The 27773-nt window shown below is 35.9% G+C and overlaps 1 protein-coding gene and 1 long non-coding RNA gene across 2 annotated transcripts; both read left to right on the forward strand.

Moving 5' to 3' along the window:
• The first annotated feature begins 1940 nt into the window (after window positions 1–1940).
• On the forward strand, window positions 1941–26417 carry kctd8 (potassium channel tetramerization domain containing 8). The gene is made up of 2 exons (XM_083561383.1): window positions 1941–3116; window positions 24724–26417. The coding sequence occupies exons 1-2, from the start codon at window positions 2312–2314 to the stop codon at window positions 25239–25241; spliced, it is 1323 nt and encodes a 440-aa protein (XP_083417509.1). The 5' UTR covers window positions 1941–2311; the 3' UTR covers window positions 25242–26417.
• LOC310737178 lies at window positions 8845–15288 on the forward strand. The gene is made up of 2 exons (XR_014536775.1): window positions 8845–12512; window positions 12628–15288. It is a non-coding gene; the product is annotated as an uncharacterized lncRNA (long non-coding RNA).
• Window positions 26418–27773: the final 1356 nt, after the last annotated feature.

Consider the following 27773-nt stretch of genomic DNA (forward strand, 5'->3'; position numbering starts at 1 on the left):
GAGCTATAGCTACCTACTTACACCCCCAAACCTACTTTCACCTGATTAAATTCACAAAGGGCATGATAATTAGAGGATCATTTGAAAGTAACAATGAACATTGCTCATTTAAAATCACTGCAGCATCAAGAGGAGAACAAGGGAGATAGAGAACTATATAGAGATTTATTCAAACCCTTTCAACATTACAACCAATGCTTTTCTGTTTTTGTAATACTGATGCCAAGGACAACCTGGCTATTAAGGAGATGTTGGACCATAACTCAATAATTTATAAATTATTTATGTTCTGTGCATATGTATATTCATTGTCACATCAAATGTCATGCTAGCTGTCCTTACCTATAGATTAATTTGATACAGTGGCAGTGTTCCAGCAGCAGCCCTGTGGGAATCATTAAGCCTGATCAGTCAACATATTCTCAATTCCAAAGAAGTCACTGACCAACTTGTGTCACCTTCAATAACCACACAGACAGTTTATTGAGCATTACAATCGACTTGCCATAATCACCACTCTGTGAATGAACACAGCCAGAGTAAAAGGGGGTAGTGATTAGCACTAAAAAAGATGCTTGTTATTTCCCATTTGAAACACCATCAGACAGGATAAAATTTCTAATGCAACTTAAATAACACTCAAGTTATCAGTTTGCCCAAGTAGCTGGTGATTTGAAACAAATTTACTGCAAGAAAGCTACAAAGTTTCTAGATTAATTTTACTCAATATTTGATTGTTTACACCTCTTGTGTGTTAAATACGATACATTTCATATTCTCTGTATACACTGACACTTTATAGTCTTACAATCACCCCCTGCAACAGTTTAACATGAAGCATATTATTATGTGAACACACAAGGAAAAACCATTGATGGTTGATGTCTAACCATTATCACAACCATTACATGTTATTTTCTAATTAAACTCACTGACAATTATATCACATACAAATACTGTATGTTCACATGGCTCAAATCTGTCATTAAATTTAGCTTTAAGCTCACTGCAGTCAAGACTCTGATTTTTCAAAAGAATGCTTTACAACATTAAATATGTAGTACTGCTGAAAATGATAGATATTTTATCAGGATACAAAATATGTGATCGTTATATATATGCTTCTCGGAAGTTTAAGGGGCAAAAAAGTGTAACTGAGAAGATCAGTAAAAAATTGGTGAGGAATCCTGAATATTGAGTGTGTTGAGTGAGCTGAGTCATTAGTCAGCTGTTACAATGTTTACTGTGTTACCTGATTACAAGGCTGAGGTAGGGAATTTCTTCCAGTTATGATTGTTGCTCCAAATACTAGAACCCAATATATAACACTTTAATTTAATTGTATAAGAAGTGAACAGTCTTTTGTGATTTGAAAGCTCAGATATTGATTTAATTAGCGTTTATCCTCATTACCTGATGTAATCAATGTTATTTAAGTTTATATTCAGGTTCAAATGTGATTCAATGCTATATACATGCTGTTAAGAATGTCCATTAGATGGAGCTGTGGTATACTAGTACTCTGTGTGTGTGTGTGTGTGTGTGTGTGTGTGTGTGTGTGTGTGTGTGTGTGTGTGTGTGTGTGTGTGTGTGTGTGTGTGTTTTGAGACAATGTGAAAAGCACAGCTAATCTGTCTTTATTCTCCAGAGTATATCAAATTACATGCATGTTTTTTTTTTTTTTTATTACTTCTGTGCCAGAACATGAATAGGAATTCAGCCTGACAGCACTCCAGCTTTATGGAACAGGCTGTAATTTCTCATCACTCTTACAATCAGAGCCTAATTTACTGAAGTCTACCGTATTAAAAAAAAAAAAAATGTCGCATTTATATGAAAGCTTTTTCTGAGGCTTGATTACTACACAAATGCACTATGGTACTTTAAAAGGCAGAGCTATTTGGTTGCTCCTCCCCCTGAACTGTGAATGATGTCATTGTGGCTTCCCCAGACCATGGACAAATGATGTGAAGCCTCTCAGTGAGGCGTTTACTCTCTCCCTCTCGCTCTACCTCTTCCACTCCCTCTCCCTGTGCCACTCAGCTCCTCTCTGTTTCTCACTCTTTCTATCCTGAGTTGCTGCAGCTGAAGCAACTTGGCTTCCCTCTATCTATCTCTCCTTCTGTGTCTCAGCAGAGATGTAGCTCTCTCTCAAACTTTCAAACCTCTTTACTGATGAAGTGCTGAACTCTGACTGACCTCCATCTTCTCCAGGTCCTCTGCTACTCTATGGATCTACTCAGTCCTGCTCTCTGACCTCCTGCATTCTTTCTGCTATAGCCTTTCTCCTATTGCTTCTCCAATCTGGACCATGGCCATGAAGGAGACGGTGCTGCCCATCAGCGAAGTATGCAGCCCCTTTCCAGAGGTGATCGAGTTGAATGTGGGTGGACAAGTGTATGTGACCAAGCGCACCACTCTGCTCAGCGTTCCCGACACTACACTACATGCCATGTTTGCCCGCCGGGCACCTAGTGAGCTGCCCCGTGACAGCCGTGGCCGCTTCTTCATCGATCGTGATGGTTTTTTGTTCCGCTACGTCCTGGACTTTCTGCGTGACCGGCACGTGGTTCTACCTGAGCACTTTCCTGAACGTGAACGGCTGCAGCGTGAGGCTGAGCATTTCCAACTAAATGAGTTGTTGAGGCTGCTGGGGCCACCTCGTATTGCCAAGCAGGGCTCTCTCAATGATGAGGGCTGTCACAGTGACATCGAGGAGAGCTCTCAAAGCAGCGAGCTGCCTGGACGCACACCAAGTTTGGATAAGAGGTCAGGGTTTATCACTCTTGGCTACCGTGGTTCTTATACCACAGTGAGGGACAACCAAGCAGATGCCAAGTTTCGACGTGTGGCAAGGATCATGGTGTGTGGGCGCATTGCTCTGGCCAAAGAGGTGTTCGGTGAGAGTCTGAATGAGAGCCGTGACCCAGACCGGCCACCCGAGAAGTACACATCTCGTTTCTACCTGAAGTTCACCTACCTAGAGCAGGCCTTTGACAGACTGAGCGAGGCTGGCTTTCACATGGTGGCTTGCAATTCTACAGGGACATCTGCCTTTGTTAACCACTACAGAGACGATAAGATTTGGAGTAGCTACACTGAATACATCTTCTTTAGTAAGTGATGAAGAAATCATTTGGCTAACATCACTGCCTTTATCTCTCTATTTCATTTAGTCACTTCTTCATCCATTCTTTATCTTTCACATATTAGTACACATCTTTTTTTTTACTCTCTGTATCTTTTGTCTTATCCCTTTGTCATACTTCTCTGTTTTTTTCTTTTGAATGATTACTCATTTATTTCGCATTTACACACATATAATAAACCAGTGAGTTTTTCACTCTGCAAAATGTGTGTAATAATTGATGTCCTTCATGCCACCAGCTTGGATGATTGGATGTGGATACAAGACTAAAATTGTATTAGTAGTGTTACCATAAGCTACAGCTATAACCAAAGGTAACAATTATTATTCCAATCATTTTTTTGCTGGTTATGGGCAATAGTCTGCTCATTATAGTGTTCCCTCAGGTCTGAAATAAATCAGGTGCTTTTGCTGATTGTGTGGGGAATTATGGGTTTGAGCTGGGGAGGTATAATTGGGGATTTTTATTGTCAGATCTAGTATGTTATTTTAATCCAATTTAAAATTCATAGCCAGCAACCACATTCATTATGTATAATATTAAACAACTAACAAGACTGGAGAAGCTTTAAGTGCTCCATAAGGTTTTCTTTTTTTTTTTGGCATGTGTTAGGTTATTGCTTCTCTGTCTCTCGCTTCTTCCCATGTCCGCTCAGCCCCTCCCTCATACCCCCACCCACCCCCACCCCCACCCCACACACACACAACAAAAAAACAAAAACAAAAAACATTGGCAATACTTTTGTGTGTAGTACATGGTTTGTACCCACAGCAGAGCTACTGACTGAATTGTAGGTCTGTTAAATCTGTGCAGATTTCTAGGTGTTTCAACAGGACTGTGTGTCCATATAAAGATATGTGTGTATGGGGAATTACAAGTTTGTGGATGTTGGTCTGTGAGAGTGTGTACAGAGATAAGGCTCAGTATATGAACAGACCACATGGTGGAAACAGACAGATAAAAGGTGCAAGTGATTGACTAGAAGGAGGCACGACTGTGGTTTTAAGTAAGTAAATAGAACTTCTGCGTTAATCCCACCACTGCACAGCACAGATAACAAGACCATGCATGCTTTAGTTTTTCATCATAAACTTACAACTTGAGTAAAATCACTAGCATTCCTCTTTCTCATAAACACATTCAGTCTGTTTCTTATGTATCTCTCTCTCTCTCTCTCTCTCTCTCTCTCTCTCTCTCTCTCTCTCTCTCTCTCTCTCTCTCTCTCTCTCTCTGTGTTACTCTAAACGGAGTGCCTTTCAATGCACCTCACACCCATTACCCTTTCTCCACCTCTGTCAGTCCTTATTGTGAAGGTTCAGAACACTGAGTGTAGTCTCAGAGACAGGGACAAGAAAGAGGCAGGACACTTAGAGGAAAAAAACAAAGAGGAGGGCAGTCACAGTGGTCAAAGCAGAGCAGAGGCAAAACAACATTGTGCCAAGGAGCTTATCTTTAATAGAAAAGGAAAGGAAACAGCCCTTATATGGAAAGGCATTGGAGATGGAATAGTAAGCGAGAGTACAAACTGAACAAAGGAATACTAGAAGTAGACTAGAGAGACCAGGTGTAAAGAAAAACATCAGGGAGTTAGACACAGTTGATTGATAGAGAGAAAAGAGAGAGAGAGAGACAGTATATATAGGGAAGGGGGTCACTGGAGGCCATGTGAATGCTGTGCTGTGGTCAACCTTGTCATCTGAGTTTTACATGATGGGTGTGTGCCTCATGGGGAAAAATGTCCCTGCTCACTCCCTCCCTCCTCATCCAAACTCTATTAGCATAATGATGGCTGTCCAGAGGGCTCTGAGGAAGGGCACTGACTTGTTTTGGCATGTCAGAGATGGTTACAGCACAGGGAAATGGGTAACTATTTTAAATTGCTCCCTAATGGGGTGGTGGTGTCACAATGTACAAGAACTTAAGATGGATAGTAAAACAGAAACAGTAAAGATTAATTCATATATGGTAACAGACAATGTATTATTAATATTGCAAGACATTATATAACTATACTCTTCTTAGACAGTGTCCAGTGCTGAGCCAGTTAATTTTAGTTTAGCAATTACTGAATGTTAGTGCAGTATGCATTTATCATCATCTATCCTCATTTTAGTTAATTCAACAATAAATACACCTTTTATGCTAATTTTATGACAGTGAACAGAGTAACAGAATTATTAGTATGGCTGAAACATTAATGTTTAATATTACAATATTTTTGCTATATTTCCCACACTTATACAGATAAATTATTAAGCAAACCAAAGTCTTGTACTTAGAAATTCCTGTGTAATTTACTGTACAGTTTCTTCACATTTTATGGCAATGTACTGCTTATTCTGCAGAAATTTGTTGCATTACTTAATATACTGTTGTTTTAAATGTTTGAACATTTTTTGAATATGAGTGAGTCTGTTAAATTGGTAATATATTTTGATTTCTGCATTCTAATCTTATAGATTCCTTAACTAACTTATAGCCAGCAGTTTACTTTCCTGTAGTTGATGCAGTTAAAGTTTATTTAACTGTGAAGGTAAACTGATAAAATTGATTCAGCAAATAAATATGGGAATAAGAAAATTACCAAAATTCATATCTCTGAGTTGTCTACATTCAATTAACTATAAGTACTATAACTACAATTGCCAATAGCCAAAGCCAAATAATCAATATATTTGGTTAAAAATACCTGCACTTACATAAAATGTTTAACTACAGTACTCTAAATCTGTCTGAACAGCTACCAGTGTTGTTCATGCAGCTTAAATGTGCATTATGGATCCAATTATTGTTAGCTTTAACGAAGCCAGAGATATCTGCCCATCATTTCACAGAGCAGCTGGGCTTCATGGTGTAATTAAATACATCTGATTTATGTGCAAAAGTACGTATGCCAGCCTTTTGTCAGAGCACCAGTTTGTCAGAGCATGATGAAAAATTCAAAATGTGTGTTTTGTGCAATAAATATTGAGCTTTGCAGCATTAAAACAATATATGATTGCATCTCAGTGGTGCAACAGAACATTGCTTATCCTCTAATGAGGAGATTATGGCCAGGGGTTTGAAAGCAAAATTGGCCCTGCTGTCTCGTTTGAAATGATGGCTTGATTCTAATATGTAAATAATAACACTAAGAAAATTGTGGCATTGTGAGTTCTGGTATGCAAAAGGCAGAATTTTCAATAGTATAATATATGCTATAATATAATATTTTTTGCTGTATAAGAGGTAAAAACAACAAACATTTTTAAAAGTATAGATAAAAAAAGAAGTAATTTAGTCATGCTGTTAAAGATTTCCTTTTGCCATTTTTAACGGATTACTGGGTGAAGCTGCAAAATTGCCTTCATACTTCACATATACTAAAGGTCATTTTTTGAAGCAAAAACAAGCAGGAGGCAAGCAGTTGTTGGCTCAGGCACTGCATGTTTGTCAGGATGTTCGTGTGTATCTGCAAGTGAGTGTATAATAGGGTGGTCCTTACCACAGTGGCATATCGTCATGTTCTCATTATTATTCCACCGAGTGAGTGACTGGTATGCATGGGTGAGCACTTTGTCTCTCTAGGTGACTGTAAACTTTGATTGCATCTCTGTCAGTGAGGAGATGGCACAGACACACATGCAGAAGGCTGACAAATAAATCCTTGTCATCTGCCAGACGTGCTCATCCTCCAGGTACCTTCACACACCCTCATGATTAAGACAGCGGTTGTTCTGCCAATTTCATCCCAGGTGGTTGGTGCTGGTCCTCATCAGCCATAACTGTCCTCAAAAGTGGCCATGTCTCATGGTTTCATCACACTTGCTGCTGAAGGGCTTTTCCTACCTGACAGAAAAAATGGCAATGTAGAATTTGTCCTGAAAGTTGACAATTTCCATTTGCCACAACTATAGAATTGGCAAAAAACAGTTTTAAGAGCTTCTGTTGGAACCATCTACATACCATAGCAGCCAAAATGAGAGCAGAAAGTAGTACAAACAGCTCAATTCTTTGTAAGCAAATTTTAAGAACCAGTTAGGCAATGAGGCTCGGTGAATATACTGTACATAAGGAATCATTTAACCTTGATAAATGGCATTAATGGAAGGCATGAACACATGATATAGAGGCCAAGTTATTCATAGACATAAGCAGTGTAGCCAGATATTGACATATCCATTAAGTGCTTTGCAGTCCATCATTTACTTCACAGCATACTGATGCTTTAGTGTGTAAAGCAGTGTTGATGGCAAGCCTATGTGCTGGCCTGCTGCAAAGAAATGTGTCAGGGAACACAATATAAAAAGCTCTTAACATTAATAAAATTACACCCTTGATTGCCTGTTTTGCAAAATATAAAGCCTTTCATCAGGACTGATTGTTTTAATTAAAACAAGGTCACATTCATTATTTCAGTCAAAAAAACAATAAAAAATAATATAAATATATATATAAATATATATATATATATATATATATATATATATATATATATATATATATATATATATATATATATATATATATACACGTGTGTGTGTGTGTGTGTGTGTGTGTGTGTGTGTGTGTGTGTGTATATATATATATATATATATATATATATATATATATATATATATATATATATATATATATATATATATATATATATATATATATATGTCACTTTAATACAATAATGTGTTTTTAAAAAAATTATGAATTTGTTGGTAAAAACATTCCTGAACATTCAATTTTAAGATAATCAGAAACTTGGTGTTAGTTAGGTTTCGAATGAGAACCCAAAGATTTTCCAAGCTGTAAGTTCCGAACCGTGAATTATTGGGAATGACAGTATATATATGTATATATATAAAATACTTTTCTATGGAACTATGAATATTTTGCTGCCAAATATTTCTATCTGGATGCGCATAATAAAAAGTTCCATGCTGCCTGAATTCCACAGAGTAGCATTTTGTTTATCCAAACAAGTGAAACTGAGAGAGAAGACTTAAGACTGCTGCTATGGGATACAGATATGTTGATTCTGAATTGTTCAAATAGCAAATATATCGAAACTTTACAAAATGTAAAATAAAAAGTTCAATATTGTTGTTTACACATGAAATCAGGTGCATTTACACATTTACACAGATTACTTTTGTTTGTTTTTTATGTGAACGCAGTGTTTTTTTTCTTTGATATATTTTAGAGTAGTCAATGTGTAGCTTGTATAGCAATATAGTGAACCACATCTTCCCAGTACCAGCAGCACTCATGCAGCCCCAGACCATGATGCTACCACAACCATGCTTGACTGTAGACAATAATTTTCTTGGTACTCCTTACCAGGGCTGGAAAACAAACAAGTTTATGCTAGTCTCATCAGACCACAGGACCTGGTTCCAGAAACTCATGCTCTTGCTCTTAGACAGGTTGTCTTCAGCAAACTGTTTCAGGGCTTTCTTGTGAGCCAGCTTCAGACCTGGCTTCCTTCTGGGATGATAACCAAGCAAACCGACTTTTTGCAGTGTGCAGCGTGTGGTCTGAGCACTGACAAGCGGACCTTTTGCTTCTGAAACCTTTGCGGGGTCTGTTCCGAGTGGAACCCTTCTTGGAAAACCTCTGTATGACCCTGGTCAATGTACTGTAACTCACTTTCAGGGTGTTACCGATCTTCTTATAGCCTAGGCCATCTTAGTGATGAGCAACAATTCTAATTCTCAAATCCTTAGAGAGTTTTCAAGGAGAAAAAAAACATGATCTTGATGAATAGAACATACTTTAGAATAGGTTTTGCATGGTTACATGACATACAGCTGTTATCACTTAGGGTGTACTCAGTTTTGTTGCCAGCTATTTTGAAAATAATGGCTATATGTCGTTTTTAGAGGACAGTAAATCTGCACTGCTATACAAGCTGCACATTGACTCATTTTCATTTCTACAGTATTGTCCGTTGAGAAGATATACTTAAATGGTTGCTGAAATGTGAGGGGTGTACTTACTTGAAATGCAAGTAACAAGAAATTATTTTAGAGAGCATGACGAAATGTACCAATTTACATCACGATTGTTTTTTCTGATATGTACAAATGAATCTGTGTAATGATTTAAAGTCTGACATGCCCATGCATTACAGATAAATGTCAGACAGTTATAGGAGCAGTAAGAACATTAATTTATTTAATCTCTTTAATCACTAAAGGCACAGTTTATGACCTTTCTATATTAATAACATTGTCATAAAACATCTTAATGACACTTCCATTAAAAACGATTATAATGTTAATAAAAGAAAAAAGATTACACCTTATATTATTAAAAACTGATCTGCTTTTATTTTGTAGTAAACTCCAGGAGGCAGCTTCACCAGCTCTCACCTCTCTGTCACTGTGCTTATTGAATAGATATTTGGCTTGTAACATCCAAACAGGAAATTAACTAATCCTGGGACTCATCACAGCTGCTGATATTAAAATAGTTTGTAATTAAACAAAGAAATGTATTAATAAAAAAAATTATAATAAATTTTATTACCCAATAGTGTATAAACATTAATATTTTCTATTAGACCGTCTTTTTCTTGTAGAAACATTAGACTTAATTTAAGGACCCTCAGTCATAGCCCTTCAGGCTCAATTAGGAACCTAAAGGATTTAAATCAGTTTGCTGATGTGGTTATATTTTTCTCTACATTACTAGCTTATCGGATTGCCTGACTTTAAATATCAGAATTGTTTAGTCAAGTATTTACATATTTTAATGGAAAAAAAGTTATTGCTACTATGTGTTTGGTTTTTGCTTATTAAATAGGATATTACTTTGTGTTTTTAAAAAACAATTCATAAACTTATCTAACAACAGTTCTATATATCTTGAATGCTACCAGTTCCTTCTGTACCAATTTTGAGAGGGTAATTATACCAGGGTGCTTCATTCTAATTATTTATTCTTTTTGTTTTCACTTGTCACTACTTTAATTGAGGCCCAATTATATTAAGGAGACAAACATTAACCTTCATTATATATTACAAGATTTCCTAAATGGCTTGGGCAAATATGGTTATTTAGAGTTTTAAAAAGGAGTAAGCACATTTTCGGTGAGTATGCGGGTTGCTGAATGGTGGTATAAAGATTTTAATTTAGGTTAATCATTAAAAGAATTACTGCCATTACAAGAATCAAGATTTATTAAATCACATGTCTAGATCAGTGTTAATAAAAGTGTTAAATCTATGTCTGTATATATTTATTCTATACAATGAAGTGTTGTTTTAGATATATATCATCTCTTAACCTGAAACCTGACCAATAAGGGTGTAATTAGTAGCCATATCACAGAAACCAAATAAACCTACACTTAACATAAAAATTTTTTGCTGCCCAGGTTCACTATACAAATGTTCTCTCTGGGGAAATAGGAAGCATTGGATGGAAGAGAGAGAAAAATGTGTCAGTCTCAAGGTAGTGCCAAGTGAGATATATCAACCTGATCCCTTAACACCAGAACCTATAAACAGTGTATGATGTGACATTTTGGTTCCACTCTGAAGGCCTATTTTTAGTCAGAATTTACATTTCAGAGAATTTCAGTGGACAGCGATGCAACTTGCAATACATTTATCATGCATACTGACCCCATAGAGAATTTTTCACCCCCAAGTACTCTGTCAGCATCTTACTCCTGACTGCTCATCCATGGAATCTACTTGGTACTTGTATACCACCTTGGCACTCATCAGCATTCAGATGGAGATGGATGTGCTTTCTAACCGTGGAATGAGATGACATGCTGTTATCAAGCAGATAAGAAGCATGCAAGTTTTCTCCTGCAATTTATGTGCTAGTTTTATCACCTAAATAAAGTTTACAAGTATTTCATTATTTTAAGTAAGCATTGTTGGCTCAGGCACAGGGACTGGTAATGAAACGGCTGTGCAAAACAAATATTCTTAGATGTAGATTGTGTGTTTTCTATTTTATTTCTCATTTAAAACTTTTTCCACATACCTGAAGAAGAGTTAAAAGGACAATAGACAATGCATAGAATAATCTGGTATTTTCATGTTTTACATTTATGCATTATGATAGTAAACGATTACAAAAGTAAAACTGCATAGTGAATTTGATACAAACTGGGCTTTTCTGTGAGTAAGTGGTACATTTAAAGACAGTTGAATTATGTACAGGGATGGAAAAATCAGATAACTGCACTTCGTTGTGATTTGCTTGTTTTGTTTTGGTCATGCATGCACAACATCCTTTGCTTCTAATGTAAAAAAAAAAAAAAGACAGTATATGGAACAGAAATGATTAGTTCACCTCCCCAGTCTTTTGGTCTGAATCATTAATTTCGGTTTCCTGTACAGAGCCAGAGACATGCGGCTGTCACGTGACATATGAACAAAAGACAAGATTCAGACAAATAGACATAGGAGGTGAACTAATCTTTCATGTTTCCTGTAAAGGGTCTGTGCAGTTGTCAGTGTACAAAAGAAGCGATTTTGCTCATACGCAGCCAACACAAAAAGAACAAATCATTCTTTCAGACAACTTGTTAGTCCTGAGTCATAAAATAAAATTGTTAAATATAAACAAATTATTCCTGAACACTCATTACTATCAGGTATGCTAGAAAAAGTCAAATTATAGTTTATTGACCTGTATAATTGCTATTTTGGCAAAATATATATGTCTTTGTCTTTCATTTATCCTCACAATATTTAGTTTAAAATATTTAGGCATGACAAGAGATAGCAAGAGATACATTCCCTGAGATAACTACTATAAGCAACAGGGTACTAGTAACGCGTTACTGCAACAAAGTTACTTTTGTCAGTAACTAATACTGTAACACGTTACTTTTAAAAATAAAGTAACTCCGTTACCGTTACCGTATGGTGAGGTGTCCGTTACTTTTTTTAATTAATTAATTTTGGCTGAAGTGTAACCTACATTCTAACCTGTTTACAGCAGCGACGCATTGTAGGATTGGTGGATTACCCACTGTAAACACGAAGAAGACGCACTGTGGGCGTGTCTCCGTTTATTCAGGTCTGTGAGGCAGTAATGGCGAGTCAAGGCGAGAGCAAGGCGAGTTTCTCAAAGTGGAAATATGCTCATTATTTCACTTTAGTTGAGCATAAAGACAAAAACTTTTTAGTCAAATGTAAACTGTCTTTTTGGTTCGAAGGTCGTATCTACTGCAATAAACAGCAACTGCAAACTCCACTCTCCAAAACTCCAATCTCCAAAAGCTAACCCGGTGTTCTGTTCTACATTGTTGATAGTTTTCATACTTAAGCTGTGTAAGGAAAATTTTTAAGAGCTCAACACAACAGCTTTTATGATGCAGAAACCACTTTAGTTTTTGATTGTGAATATATTATTCAGCTTGTTTTGTTATTTATTTCAGAAATCCTTGTGATATATTCAGTTTGTGCTGGTCTGACCTAAATAAAATAGTGTTTAAAAATGACTTTGTGTTTAAGTCAGTTTTGTGTTTGTATAGACCGTAACGCATAAAAGGGCATTAATGGGCACATAAAGAACGTTCTTTTTAAAAGTAACTAAAAAGTTACTTTTAACAGTAATGCATTACTTTTTGGTGTAAGTAATCAACAAAGTAACTGAGTTACTTTTTGAATGAAGTAACAAGTAACTGTAACTAGTTACTATTTTTTAGTAACGAGCACAACACTGCTTAGGACTGTAACCTCTAGAAAGTCAGAGAGTAAGCCTATGCATTGACACACATCTTGGGTGCAGTAATTTTAGTATTTAACTTATTACTCTTCCACATCTGATAGTGTCATTAGAACAGACACATAGCCTATTATTTCAGTTCAGAATTTTTGCTCAGCAGTAACAGTGAATATGCTACAGGCTGGTATTGCGAACGCATATTTAAAAAAAAAAAAAGCTGTATTCTTCACTTGACAGAAACATTTATTCTATAGAGGGATTGGGTTATTCTGCAATTAACCTGGTTCATTAAATATATATTATGTGTGTTTATGTGTGCTTTAAAGTTAACCTAATAAGAGATGTATATTGCCTACACTTACGAATGCAAAAGCCCTTGGGTTAAGATCAATGCGTCTCAATGGGCTATTGGTACAGTCTAATGCGGTTTTGTATGTCAATACATGTATATGAACCAAATATAAAGAATTGACATGCTGGTTTGCAAAATTAATGCTAGCCTGGTTAGTATACATTGTATTGAATTGAGAAAAAAGCCCATGCAATGGATAGAGAGATCATACAGGCAGTACTCCAAGTGGTGGGAACCATAGCAACAGGATTTAGTAAATTACAGAAAGTGCTGGGAGATCCTGGCATTGTTTCTGTAAATATATAGTTGATGGTGGGTGGATTTTTCGTTCTGTAGCCCTCTAAATACTCCATGCAAGGTGACCTGCCACAGAGTTGCAAAATGTCAAAATTTCCATTATTAATAATGTTAACAAACATTTATCCATTATACGGTGTGCAAGGCTTTGTAACATAGGAATACCTGTTTTTCCTCCTGCATACAACAATTAAGAAATGATTTTAAATGATTAGAAAATGAAGTTTAACTTTACATGTGTTGGCTAAATGGGACTTACAACCTTTAGTATAGGTCTGTGAAATGTGAGATGGAACATGTTAGAATCAGTTTATCTACACTGCAATACAATATTAAATTGTGAAATGGAAAAGGCTGTATTTCTGGTTTAGTTGGGCCAAAAGTCAACTGTACTGTAGCTTGGAGGAATATAAAAGCATGGCTGTTACATGCACCTCAAGTTTGTTATGTAACATTTACTCAGCATAGACACATTTTTTGTTCTTTATACATTCCAAGATATAAAAGAAAAAGTAATTTCTAAGGTTTTTATTTTTTGTATATTCCACTAAACATCTAAATGCGTAGCTCATTTATTAATGAATTACACTTACTTATACAATACCTATATTCTAATGCCAATATTGCAATCTCTGCAGTCTAAATTTCATGTAAGTTATGAATACTTTGTTTTTATATGTTCATATGACTCATGTCTAAACAAGTGCGTTTACTGATGCAAAATTAACTATTGTTCAAATATAATTTAAACTAGATCATGGTATCCTCTTAATTTAGTAGCTATTATGTACCATTTTCTTGGATCTGTGAAAATATCTTAACAACTATCTTAATAACTAAACCCTAATAAAACACTTAATGAACCCCATCTGTTTAAAAACCTTGAACTTATTTAAAAGTGTTCTTCATATTTGATTGTATTCTTTTTTGGTACTACTTTTTTCCTATGACCATATGGGTTACAGTCTTAGTTTCTACACTTTTCAGTTCCACATTAAGCATTCTTAATTTTTTATTTATTATTTCTTTAAAGGAACTGATAAAAGTTTGAAGTAAAAGCCTACAACAGAGGATTTCTCTCATTTTTGCAGAGGCCTGCTTTGCATATATTAACATAATGATTAAGTGACAGAAATTTTATGTTGGAATACATTTTGCTTTATTCAATCCACATAAAACCAAATTTTCAATTTGGTGTCAATGCATTAAGCAGTTCACCAAAGGTGAGCCTTAAAAAACCTGCATAATTGAAAGCTGCAGAAGGCTTTTGAAAGAGAGAATGCTAAAGGCTCAATCAGTATCTGTTTAAATATAAAAGAATCAGGATATGTAAATGATCCTTGGTAGTTCAGATGAGGGAATGAGAGTTGTTAAAGGACATTTCCTAGTTTAGACCAGGCGTGAATGTGGCCACAGATGGAGCTTTCTATGGGTTTGATTACTGTGAAAGCATGAGAGAACACATTATGTTTACACGGTTTTGCTGAACACTATTTATAGGACAGTTCTGGTCCTCAGAGAGAATTATTCTGTTAAGGACATCTGCTGCTCTGAAGCACAGGTGATCAGCCTGCAGCAAACTATTAGCAATGACAAAAGAGCAATAGGCAAAACAATGATTTAATTCATAAAAAATCTCTCAAGTAAACATACTGTATGTATCTATGTGCAACTTTTTAAATGGTTTTACAGAATTACTTTTCAATTGTTATTGAAAGGGTAAAAGAACAATTATAAATATTCTTCGGATCTACTTGAAGACATTTCTAGACACTTCAGCATGCATTGCCCTAGATTCATGTCACATAAAAAAAGAAACTAATGAATGATGCCATGTCAGCACCAACTATGATTTACAGTAACAGCAATCAAGATCAACATGTTCATATATTTACATTTCTGCATATCATTTTTCCTATAGCTGAGCCCCTGGTCTCAAATTCATATATCACTCAGAGACTTTGCCACTATATTAAAATGTATTTCTTTTTCATTTTTATCTTTTTCAATAATCTTTTGTTTTTGTTTAGATTTTTCCTCCAAGGTTTTGCTAGGAATATTCTCTATATTATAGGTCACTATCTAATTCCACCTACCTTTCACCCTGCATTTAGTAATTCAGGGTTCCAGACTAGCAGTAGTGAAAATGATGAGCAGCTTTGCATTCAGATGGAATAACACTCTGGGTTTTCATTTTTTTTCTTCTGTGATCCCACTTAAACAAACTGTGAAAGCTTTCTGGCCCTTATTACTGTGCTCGATATTTCAGTAGCCAGGCTTTGCTTAGAATCAGAACAGTGCAGTGATTTAATTTACAATAGGCAATGATTACATTATTAGATCGTTTCCCTGTTTGGAGCATGAAAATATTAATAACTGAGGCCTTCGGCTGTCATGCTGTCAGCATACTGATCCAGCCACAGCAGGCCAAAAAAGCTAGCAGCTTTCCTCAGGATTTTTTTTTTGTTTTGGAAAGTGTTCTAAATAGCACCTCTGTCAAGGCTAATTGGACTTCTCACAGAGATTAGATGGTCGCTAATTCTATGCCTGCCTGCTAACACATTTTTGACAGCTGTGCTGATAATTACCATTTTCATTAGTCATTATCATTCTGTTAGTGAATTAGAGGGTTTTTTTCTATTCTCAACATTTTGTATTAACAAATAAGACTGTAGGTCCAGTCTCAATGTTGTGTTGTTCTCCACCATGTTTGTACAGATGCAAAACTGTTGTCCGAAATGCTTTTGCAGTATTCTATGTAATTATCCAGATAATTTTCTAATTATATATGACACTAAAGTAAAGTCTTGGCCTCAAAAACTCTGCCTTGCTTCAAACTTAAATTGTATTTGTTCTTGAATAGGTCTTGACCCTGTTATGACTATTTTAATTCAATCTAGGTTAGTCTTCGTCTTTACTTGACAATAGAGTTTTGAATCATAGCCCTTTTTGTAAAGGCATATATCTGCTTGAAACAGATATTAGGTGGTCATGCAATGGCAATTTTTTTTGCAGATATAAAGAAAGGTTTGTATAAATATGCAAACTCCTGTGGTGGACGAAGTACACAAAACATGTACTGAAGTAAAAGTATCAATACAGCAGGGATAAATATTACTCCAGTAAAAATGCTCCCTTTAAACTTTCACTTGAGTAAAAGTACAAAAGTATTTGCCTTCAAATGTACTTAAGTACTATGATTTATTATTGCATTATTGCTATAATGTCCTACTATCATTTTTATCACAAGATGCTTAATCAACTTAGTTTATGTGAAAAGACTCTAATGTTACTTTTAGCAAACCAATCTATTAATAGAATGATATGAATGAGTCAAACACTGATTGATATCTAATAAAATAATCATTAGCCCGAATCCTTTTTTTTAACAACTTCCAAAAAATCACGCAAATAAGGCCACGGGTACTGTGGCAAGTCAGGAGTTTCTTCCATCATTTAATACTCTTCGAATGTTCTGCTTGCTGTTGAAATTATGCTGAACTGCATGTTTGTGCTAAGTAGATACCATCAACCGGCAGTGGTGGGTCTAGCTTGAATGAGGTGAAAGTGTCCCCCATTAATTAGTTTCAGCTTTGAAAAGCTCCTGCTTCAGCTACAGTAACTGGAGGAGTTAGACCTATTATCAGAGCAGTCCACAATTTTGAATACATTTTATGTAAAAATATCACCCTAAATGCATTGATTGTGCAATTAGATTCACATTTCATTGTGCACAATTTATCAAACTCTGAGAACCAATAACCAAACAACTCCTTGGCTAATTGTAGCCATACGATACATAAAATATCTATATCCTTATAATATATCTCTTTTAAATTAGTCTTTTGAGCTGCACTGTAAATTCCCCTTTACTGAACTCAGTTCAGGACCTTTTCAGTACAATCACAGAAAACCTTAATAACATCACCTCAATTAAGGTAAACAAATCAATAAGTGCTGTTTCACTACAATCCAACTAAATAATTAAATGCATTAGCCTATAAAATCCTCATAACGAGATGAGTAATAAAGCTGCATACAAACCTTTATATTTTGCACTTTTCCCCCTACTCCTTTCCTCTTTTTTTCTGAATTGGGCTCCTGAGGGTTTAGTTTAGAGCCTTTTTTATCATCCATAACCTGGATTTATCTCTCCTTACTGAAGTGACTTTATTCCAGGTCTTGTCAGATCTTTCACTGGAAACCCTATTGGCTGAAGTGACATCAGACAAACCCCACCTCTCTTTTCTGAGTGTAGAGTGAGGGTACGTGGCATGATATAATAATTGCAAATGAAAAAAAAATTGCTACCCATGTCACCTACGTCTTATGCCTTAATCCGCCACTGCCAAGCAGCAATCAAAACAAGTTTAAAACAGAGCACGCACTCTTCTCTGATCGGTGGCTTACTGCGTGCTTGTCCAGTTAAGTTTTTATAGGCTCATAAATAAAAAGTAACAACTGATTTTTCAAAATGTAGTTATGTAAAAAGTACGATATTTGACTTTAAAATGTAGTGAAGTTAAAGTAAAAGTCTCCCCAAACGGAAATACTTGTGTAAAGTACAGATACGCAAAAAAACAACTACTTAAGTACAGTAACAAATTAAATGCACTTTGTTACTGTGCACCACTGGTAAACTCACCATTATAAATTATTTATAAAAAGATAAAAAAGGAACATCTCCCACAGATTACAAAGAATGCATGCATCCCCTACGATTGTATTCAAGCCAAGTAATTTAAATAGTTTATGATTATGATGCCACTGCCAGTAGTCATAAACAGCTGAAATGGCTGTGCTCTCTGAATGGATTATGTATTCAGAATATGCAACATTCTTCTCCAGATGTGTTTTGTCACTCAGTGATTTCATATTTCAAGAGTTTAGAAAGCTGAGATGGTGTCAAACGATGCTCTTTCATTTAGCCTTCCCACCCTCTCATTGTCTAGAGAATGGGAATTGAAAGAATACTGGAGGACTAAAGCTCTTTTAAAACAATCATGAAAGTATCAGCTATAATCCAAAATAAAAAATTTCAATCTAGATAAGCATGTTTTGAAAGGTGATTGATGCCTTTTTGTCTAGAGGTACGTTTAAAATGAGCTTGTAAATATGATCAAACATGGCATAACACTGGAATTGCATTTATCCTAAGTTAGCCTGGATAGGACAAAATCAAATCCCATTAAATAATCTGTGCTCAATAATAAGAAAAGGAGAAAGAAAATCACTTAATCTGTTTAATGTCCTGACACAAGCTTACTTCATAATCTTTAGACATTTCCATGTGAAAATAAATACTAGAATGGAAAGCTCTAGAAATTTGAATTTTGGTCAACATTAGTTAAATATGTTTAACTTGTGTATATATATATATATATATATATATATATATATATATATATATATATATATATATATATATATATATATATATATATATATATATATATATATATATATAGTCAGACCCCGACCTACGACCGCTCGACTCACGACATTTCTTATTTTTATTTGTTTTGTACTTCTTTCCCCAACTGTACCGAAATTAAACCAAACCAGGGTACATACTAAACCGTGACTTTTGTGAACATTGATTGCCTGTTTTGTAAAAAATAAACCCTTTCATCAAGACTGATTGTTTTGATGAAAACCATGTCACATTGATTTTTCCAGTCATATACAGTATATGTCTATGCTTTATAGTTTCTGTGGAACTATGAATATTTTGCTGGCAAATATTTTTTATCTGGATGCGCATAATAAAAATGTCCATGCTGCCTGAATTCCACAGAGTAGCATGTTTTTAAAGTAAAACTCTGAGACAGAAGACTTAAGACTGCTGCTATGAGATACAGATGTATTGACTGCGAATTGTTGCTATTTAGCAATAAATCTAACAAATAAATCAAAACTTTACTAAAACAGGCAAATTTTCTCAATATTGTTTTACACATAAAATCGGGTGCACTTACCACTTCTCAAAGGCTGTAAGCCAGTGGTACCGCTCGTATTCACTGGTCTAGAAGTGGCGAAGAAACCCTTTCCCGGGCTGAGACATGCTATCTACCTTCAGGGTTGGCTGACCTCCTCACGATATCTAGCTTTCCTTAAGAATTAGTTTTTAAGTATGTCCAAGACCAAATAAATGTATCTTCCTCCGTAGGCATAAAAAAATCTTTTTCAGATGTATTAATGTGTGCAGCATGCTACAGACCTGTTTTGCCAGTCAAACTTGGCTGTAACAGTTTCCCTCTGTCCAACCAATTAGAGGATGGAAAAATGCTGACACTATTCTGTGAGGTGAATTTAAAATCTGATTGTTTAAAAAAACTGATTTATTATAAAGACTAAGGTAAATAGGCCAGCAGTACAGACTTTTAAGGCCCTGGCCATATTAGATTGACATGGTAGCACATAGAGGCTGAAATCTGATTGGACAAAAAAATCTAACATACACATACACGGAAGCATGCTGGAAGCAGTTCGCCAAGAGAAACGCTACGAAATAAAGAGAATGTTGGGAATAAATTAATAAAATTTCATGGAACAAATATTAGAATTTAGGTTGTAAATGTAGGTCAGTGCGTCTGATATATTTATGTTTTTGTCTTTTTTATCCCTTATTAGAGCAGTTAAGATTTGGTGCTTTGAGTACAATTCTCTCATACTGACCACTGGATGTTCAACATGGCACCTCATGGCAAAGAATTCTCTAAAGATTTGAGAATTAGAATTGTTGCTCTCCACAAAGATCGTCAAGGCTATAAAAAGATCAGTAACACCCTGAAACTGAGTTACAGTACAGTGGCCAGGGTCATACAGAGGTTTTCCAAGACTGGTTCCACTCGGAACAGGCCTCGCAAGGGTCGAATCGAATACCAGCAACAACCTGCACAACTCTGGTGAATTCCATGCCCAGGAGGATTAAGGCAGTGCTAGATAACAATGGACCTTACACAAATTATTTACACTTTGGACACAGTTTGGACATGTTCACTTAGGGTGTACTCACTTTTGTTGCCAGTTATTTTTACAATAATGGCTCTATGTTGAGTCATTTTTAGAAGAATAGTAAATCTGTACTACTATACAAGCTGAACATTGAATACTTTAAAGTATATCCAAGTTTCATTTCTATATTATAGCAGTTTATTATATAAAAATTTGTGAACACCAACAGTTTACATTTAAAAAAAAAAATTTTAAATGCCTGCTTAGATAAATAATATATATAAATTATATTTTATAATGTTTTATAAAAAAAAAAAATATTAGACCTCATTTGGGTAATACATGTGTATATGTGTGTATATGTGTGTGTGTGTGTGTGTGTGTGTGTGTGTGTGTGTGTGTGTGTGTGTGTGTGTGTGTGTGTGTGTGTGTGTGTGTGTGTGTGTATGTGCATGGGTGTGTGGGTGGGTAGGGAAGGGGTTCTTTTTCATTTAATATAAAATTTCTTTCTACTTCTAAAAATGTTCTACTTAACTGTTCTATTTTTTCAGCACACTTTAACAAACTTAATTGTCTCCATCCTTCATTCATACACTTGATATGCAAATTGATAGGATTTTCTACTTTTAAAATAAATTATTGAAGCTGTACATAAAATGCTAAAGAATCCATATCACTAGACTGTCGTAAAAACGGAAATAATAGTTTTGGCCCCCTTTACTTGAAGAAACAGAAGGTTGGAGGCAGCCTACATCGACAGAAGATCTGTAGTTAGATTTCCAAGATGTTTGGAACAACCTTCCTACCAAGTTCCTTCAAACGCTGAGTGCAACTGTACCTGGAAGAATTGGTGCTGTTTTGAAGGCAGGTAGTCACACAACAAATATTGATTTAATTTGGATTTCTCTTCCATTCTCTTCTGCTCTGACAGTTTTCAAGTGGTATTGTGTTCCTCACAATACCATTGCAGGCTGTGCTTGAACAGGGCACAGCATGGGACTGGACTTCCAGTAGTCAGACAGGGCATTAAACACTAAAAAGGCTCAACTCCTCATCAGTGCTAACCTGCAGAGTTTTAAGACTGTCAAACTCTGCCGGTGATACAGCACCTTTTGCCACATACAGAATGGGTTTAAAAATTTGACTTGGCCCCCTGCAACCTCAGTCCTAAAAAAAGTACTCTGTATAAGAACACAATGCATTACAAGCATCTAGACATGTAAGAGCACCATCGCCATCTACGCATGTGAGAGCACCATCGCCATCTAGGCATGTGAAAGCACCATCTTTATAGCCACAGACACACTAATACTACAAGCATTGCAGAATACATCATCAGCTAAACCTTTATTTACAAAAACTATTTTCAATGTAGGAATTGACATGCTAGTTGAATGCTCATATTGCATTGAAAACCAGTCAATCAAGCCCTCAAGGTTGTCAATCTCATCGTTGCTGGCATGTGATTTGGTAGCTTGAAAGAGCACTTGTGACCAAAAATGTAACAGTAGACTGATGGATTTTAATATTGTGCCAGCTGTCTTTAGAAATTCCCCATGTTCATGCACATGTTCATGAGTAAACAGTGTTATAGACACTGTCTGATCACTGATACATCTGGGTTACTATCTCCTACTGTTTTTATTTTATAAATTTTTTTAAATACTTTGCATTAAAGGTTGCTGTCATTGCAGCCTGCTTAAGAAGAGAAAAGAAATACGGTGAAGGAGAGTGAGCTAGTAAACAAATTTTAATATGGGTTAGACAAAAACTGAGACAAAATTATCTTTTTAACGGATTACTAGCCTGCACATGTGACAGATATGAAGCAAAGTGATTGTAATGTCATATGCACATTGTTTAGTTGGTTTAGTTGGTATTACGTATCTTTATTTATTTTTAAATAAATGCAACACAATGGTACAAATAAGCTCTGAAAATTTAAATTGTGATGATCAATATGAGAACTTAAAAGGCTAAACACACCAGCAAATAAGCTACATGCCATCTTATTGGAAACGTGTTTTAGACATGTATACAGATGTTCCAAATACAGTAAAATGTAAAAAAAAAAAAAGACAGTTTGTGTGTTAAAATGGCATTTCAAGTCAAGTCAAGTTTATTTCTATAGCCCTTTTCAAAGCAGCTTTACAGAATTTTTGAGTTATGATGAGCGATGTGTATTTATCCCTAATGAGCAAGCCATGACGACTGTGGCAAAGAAAAAGTATTAGATGTTATGAGGAAGAAACCTTGAGAGGAACCAGACTCAAAAGGGGAACCGATCCTCATTTGATGGATATCAAGAGTGTAATTATTAATCTTTAAAGCAATACAGAACACTGGAGAGTGAGAACTAACATGAGCACTGGATTGTACAGCTTATGAGTAATGTCCTTTCTACAGTCTTATACAGTCATTTGAGGTTATGGAACCAGGAGCTACTGAGCAACTCATTAAATAGCTCAACATTTGAGACCAACATAGATCCTACACCAGCTTCTCCATGCCAGAGCCTTTAAACACTCAAAGAGGTCCAAAGTCCAAACTCTACATGAGGTGATATCCAAATGGCGCTGGTACGTCTCTAGACGGTTTGGGATGTTTGCGGGCTCGGCATCTACATCTATAAAGGTCCACAATCTTCATAAGGTGGGACACGACTGGAGCTTGCGCAACCTTAGGATGCCTCGAGATAGGTAGAGAAAGAGAAGCAGTGGAGAGGAATTAGCCTAGCAGCTATTCATGATAATGACAAGCATAAGTTAATAATGTGCATTTGTTCTGGAGCACAGGATTATGATATGTGATGTGTGTTATGTGTAGGCATTGCTAAAAAGCTAAGTTTTTAATCTGCACTTACATTGAGAGAGTGAGTCTGAGTCCCGAACACTGTCAGGACTATTACAAAGTTTAGGAGCTAAATCTGAAAATGCTCTACCACCTTTAGTGGACTTTGCTATTCTAGGAACTACTAGAAGTCCAGAGTTTTGAGATCTCAAGGAGCGTGATGGATTGTAGCATGTTAGAAGACTGGATAGATACATGGGAGCTAAACCATTTAGTGTTTTGTAGGTAAGTAGCAATAGTTTGTAGTCGATTCGAAACTTAACAGGTAGCCAGTGTAGGGACGATTAAATTAGGGTTATATGGTTATATTTTCTTGACCCTGTGAGAACTACTCATCTGCAATTTCTTCTGCAGTTGCATGTTTAATTTTTTTAATCTAACATTTTATTAAGATTTCTAATGATAATAAGGAACAAACTGATTCCTGGGCATCACTCATTTGACAAAAAAAGTCCTGGAATACTAATAAGCATCTTTGCAGATAAAAGTCTTTGTTAGCTGATGCTGTGTAAGCGATACAATCTAGTAATAATAAATGGACCTCTGTGCCATTTTAAGGCAGTGCACCATTTCAAAACTATCTTTCTAAAAAAATCTTTATCCTTTCATGTTATCTTTATCAAATATAATAAAATCTTTAAACAAACGCACTTTAAAAAAAAAAAGAAAATCTTAGGAGTGGTTGTTGGGATTGTTATAAGGACAGCCTTATAAAATCAAGATATGTTGTGTGTGTGTGTGTGTGTGTGTGTGTGTGTGTGTGTGTGTGTGTGTGTGTAGTTGTGGAAACGTCTGTTTATAGGCATGCCTCCAGGTATAATTAGCCTGGGGAGAGTGTCTACCTGCTTCCCTGGTGCCTCAATATCAGCCTCTAATCACCAATTAGCACCTGCATATGGCATTCAAGGTCTGAGAGAGGTTATAACATCTTCTGCCTAAAACCCTTATTGACTTATCAGTGTCGTATTATTGAGTAACAATAAAAAGAGGTCATAGAGCTTTTTCATAACAAAGGTTTAGTTTGTGTATAAACAACACCATCATTCTTTCTAAATATAGACTAGTCTTTTTCCTAAGGTTTGTGATTTGTATAATCTATTCCCACACCCCATATTTCTGTCTTGTTTTGTCTAAGAACTAACAGTTATTTAAGATTCCCTCAGCACTAATTTATTGTTCAGCCAGCAGTGCAGCATACAAGATGTGATTCATAGCTTAATCATGGAATTTTGAATCACTGCATGAATGATCCCGTGAGGAAGATGATAATTAGATGAGGAACTGGTGTATTAAGAAAGAAAAAAAAAACACAACAGAGTGCAGCTTTAAATGTTATTCCATGTGAATGGACCTGAAACACCTTGTATATACAGAATCTTGGGTTTTTTTTGTTGTTTTTTTGCTAAGTCAGTATTAAATCTTTATTCTTTCTTGTTTGTGTGGCAGGACCTGCCTGCAGAACTGTGTCCCTGAGGGCAGAGTGTGAGGAACCCAAGCCTGAGAAACTGGCAGACAAGGGCAGTGAAAGTGGTGCTTCCTTGAACGAATTGTCCACGTCTAGCTCAGAGACTCACTCAGAGGCCACATCACCCCAGGATGGAAGTGCTATCTTGGTGCCTCGTGAGGAGGTAGTTGGAGGCTCACTTGCACCCTGTGGAGCCCTGCATTCAGTATCTCGTCCCCCTAGTACCCTCACCCTTGGCAGGCCACCCAAGAAGGGCACCTCTGTGCAGTGGATGGAGCTTCCAGATAAAAGGCGCAACAGCGAGCTCTTCCAGTCATTGACCAGCGGTGTGGGGCTGCGGGAGGGTGGACTTGTGCGCAGAAAGACTCTGGAAAGACCCAACGCTCAAGAAGAGATGAAACAGTGCATTCGGGATTTCAGCAAGATTAGGATTCCTCAGGCATTTCCAGAACGCAAGCGTCAGTGGCAGTCAGAATTGCTTCAGAAATATGGGCTCTAGAAAAGCACTTAGTCAAAAATTCTGTTGGTTTTTGATTTTCTTTTGATTTTTTTGTTATTGTTTTTAAACTGGTTATTTAAAAAGGTGCAATATGTCTAAAAAGGAAGGCAACAAGGCTGCTAAAATGTCTAAAATCTTTAATGAAATTGGCTACAACCCATTCAAACTATATTGTAGCCCTGTATTCAAACCTAAAGCAAAAAGGAAAACAAATAAAGCATCCTCAGCAGAAAAAAACAATATTGATGAAACAAGCTTTTTATTTTTACCGTAACAGCCTATTTAGACATTGTTGCTAGTATAGAATCAGTCAAATATATTAAATATTCTCTTATGTTGCCTTGTCAATAGAAAATCTTTGAGCAATTACATCAGTACAGAGTTTATGTCCTCTATATATATATTGTACAGTTCCATTGTGCAAATGTGAGCATTTTATACCTCACAATGATTTACTAATTTTTACTGAGTATCATAAAGCCAGCATGGGATGAATCCATAAATTAAATGACATTTCTTTCTAATACATACAATTATAATTTTAACTGCAGTGATTTTAATGTTGAATGATTTAATGAATGTGTTCTGGATGGTATCTAAAGGTTAATGTCCATATTGCTCATTGTATGATATGTGGTTTTAGTTTTGTAAAGTGGTCTGTGCATAACAATGTGTACTGTATATTTCTGAAGGAATCACTTCAGAGAAGCATTAGCAAAATACGCACTGTTTGTTTTACTAAAAAGCCACACAATCTTAAGTTTTAGGGCTTTTAAAAGATGCCAAATAAATTAACAGTATGCTTTCAGGAGAATGTAAAATAAAATGCTGGATTGAGATGCTTTAAAGTCTCTTTCCAGAGCACAGGTTTGAGAAGCACAATGGCACTGGTGTCTCTGTGAAACCATAGTTGCAGTGTTCCAGTAAGTTTCCAACAAGAGCTAGTGTTAGTCTATTGTAATGTGAAATTCAAGACATGGAGAATTTCTCTGTAATAAAAATGTGTCGTGTAAATGGAACTGAAATCCGTTTGTCTGCTCTGTGTATGATTTTATAAATGTGTGGTAAGTTAAAATAAAAAAGGGCTGTTTCAGTGTTTCTGAAAGAAATGTAATCTTATAAATGTTATAGTATTTGTACTCTGGCCAAAATAATACAGTAACAAGAAAAAAGTAACATATATGGTGAAGTAGAATCAGAAATTACTTCTTCCTGCTGATGAAAACTGAAGAATATTTTGATGGACTAAAGATTTAGTGGCAGATTTCTTGCTTTTTGAAACCATGTAACTCCTAGCATATCAGAACTGAAATCTATCACGATATCATTAGCTATATGGAGATTCATGTGTAATCATGCTTAAAAACTTTATCTGGCTTAGTGTAGCTGAGAAGGTTATCAATAAGGTTCAGTTTTAACAGAGTTAGCTCCTATTATTGTTTAGACAATGAATAAAAGTGAAGTATATAAATGAAATGTTTAGACAATACAAACAGATTCAGATTTCAATGAGGTGCATGTGAACTTGTTTATGAAGAATTTTAATTAGTATGCTGGAGGCTGTGTCTTCTAATGGACAGGTGGTGTATTATGGTGTACAGTGTGACAAAATGCCACCACAGTGGAAGTAATGCCCTTTTGTGGATAAACTGCAGGGAGGTAATATGTGGTAATAGACTGGCTTCTGGGTCCTATGCTAAGTCCTAGCATAAAATTCCTACTACCTGTAAATCTGTGAAAATGCCATTTCACACACTAATTCTTGGTTCAAAGGGAAAGAACCTTATCCTAATGTCAGTGGCAAAATGGAAATTAAGAAGATGAATTAGAGAATTTAATATGTTCAAGTCTGCTGAAATCAATCACATAAATCGCACAAATTTACAGAAAAACTGTGCCTGTCACAGTGAAAAACACATTTGATTGAACAATGCAAGGGTACAAATGTGTGAGACTTTTTTCTCAGCAAGACTCAGGTACACACACAAAAGTTTTATCATGCAATAAGCTACCACACACAGATGTCAGATGTTGAGAGATAGATTGCATCTCTCTCTTTCTCGCTCTCTCTCTCTCCAAAATTTACACCTAATTAGTGCTATTCAAAGTCTGTGGTGAGATAAAAAAAAAAAAAAAAGAGTGGATGATGGCAGTATGCTGCTCAAAGTGCACAACAGATTGTGAGTAACCTAATTTTTCAAAATCCCCAATGAGAAAGCCAGAGGCAACGGTGGCAAGGAAAAACTCACTTAGATGACCAGACTCAAAAGGAAACCTTTTCTTGGTTTCACCCCAGACAGTAGGTTCTTAAATCATTACACATTCTATTGTGCATTATTCATTCATTCATTTTCTCCCGCTTATCCGTAATTTGGGTCAAGGGGGCAGCAGTCTAAGCAGGCCCCCGCCTTCGACTGCTGCCCAATCCTCACAGCACCGTCCCTTACTGTCCCTCCTGCAGGTGGTGAGCCCACGGGAAGATTGTGCATTATAAAATCGAAAATCATATGTGTTGAAAGGATATACAAAATG

Source organism: Silurus aristotelis, assembly GCF_946808225.1.
Source record: "Silurus aristotelis genome assembly, chromosome: 14".
NCBI lineage: Eukaryota > Metazoa > Chordata > Actinopteri > Siluriformes > Siluridae > Silurus > Silurus aristotelis.

What these genes read in the sequence shown, in the direction of transcription:
- kctd8 (XM_083561383.1), top strand. Translation starts at nt 2,312, where the DNA reads ATGGCCATGAAGGAGACGGTGCTGCCCATCAGCGAAGTATGCAGCCCC. An exon ending in CACTGAATACATCTTCTTTA is followed by an intron (nt 3,117 to 24,723) that starts GTAAGTGATGAA and finishes TTTGTGTGGCAG; the next exon opens with GACCTGCCTGCAGAACTGTG.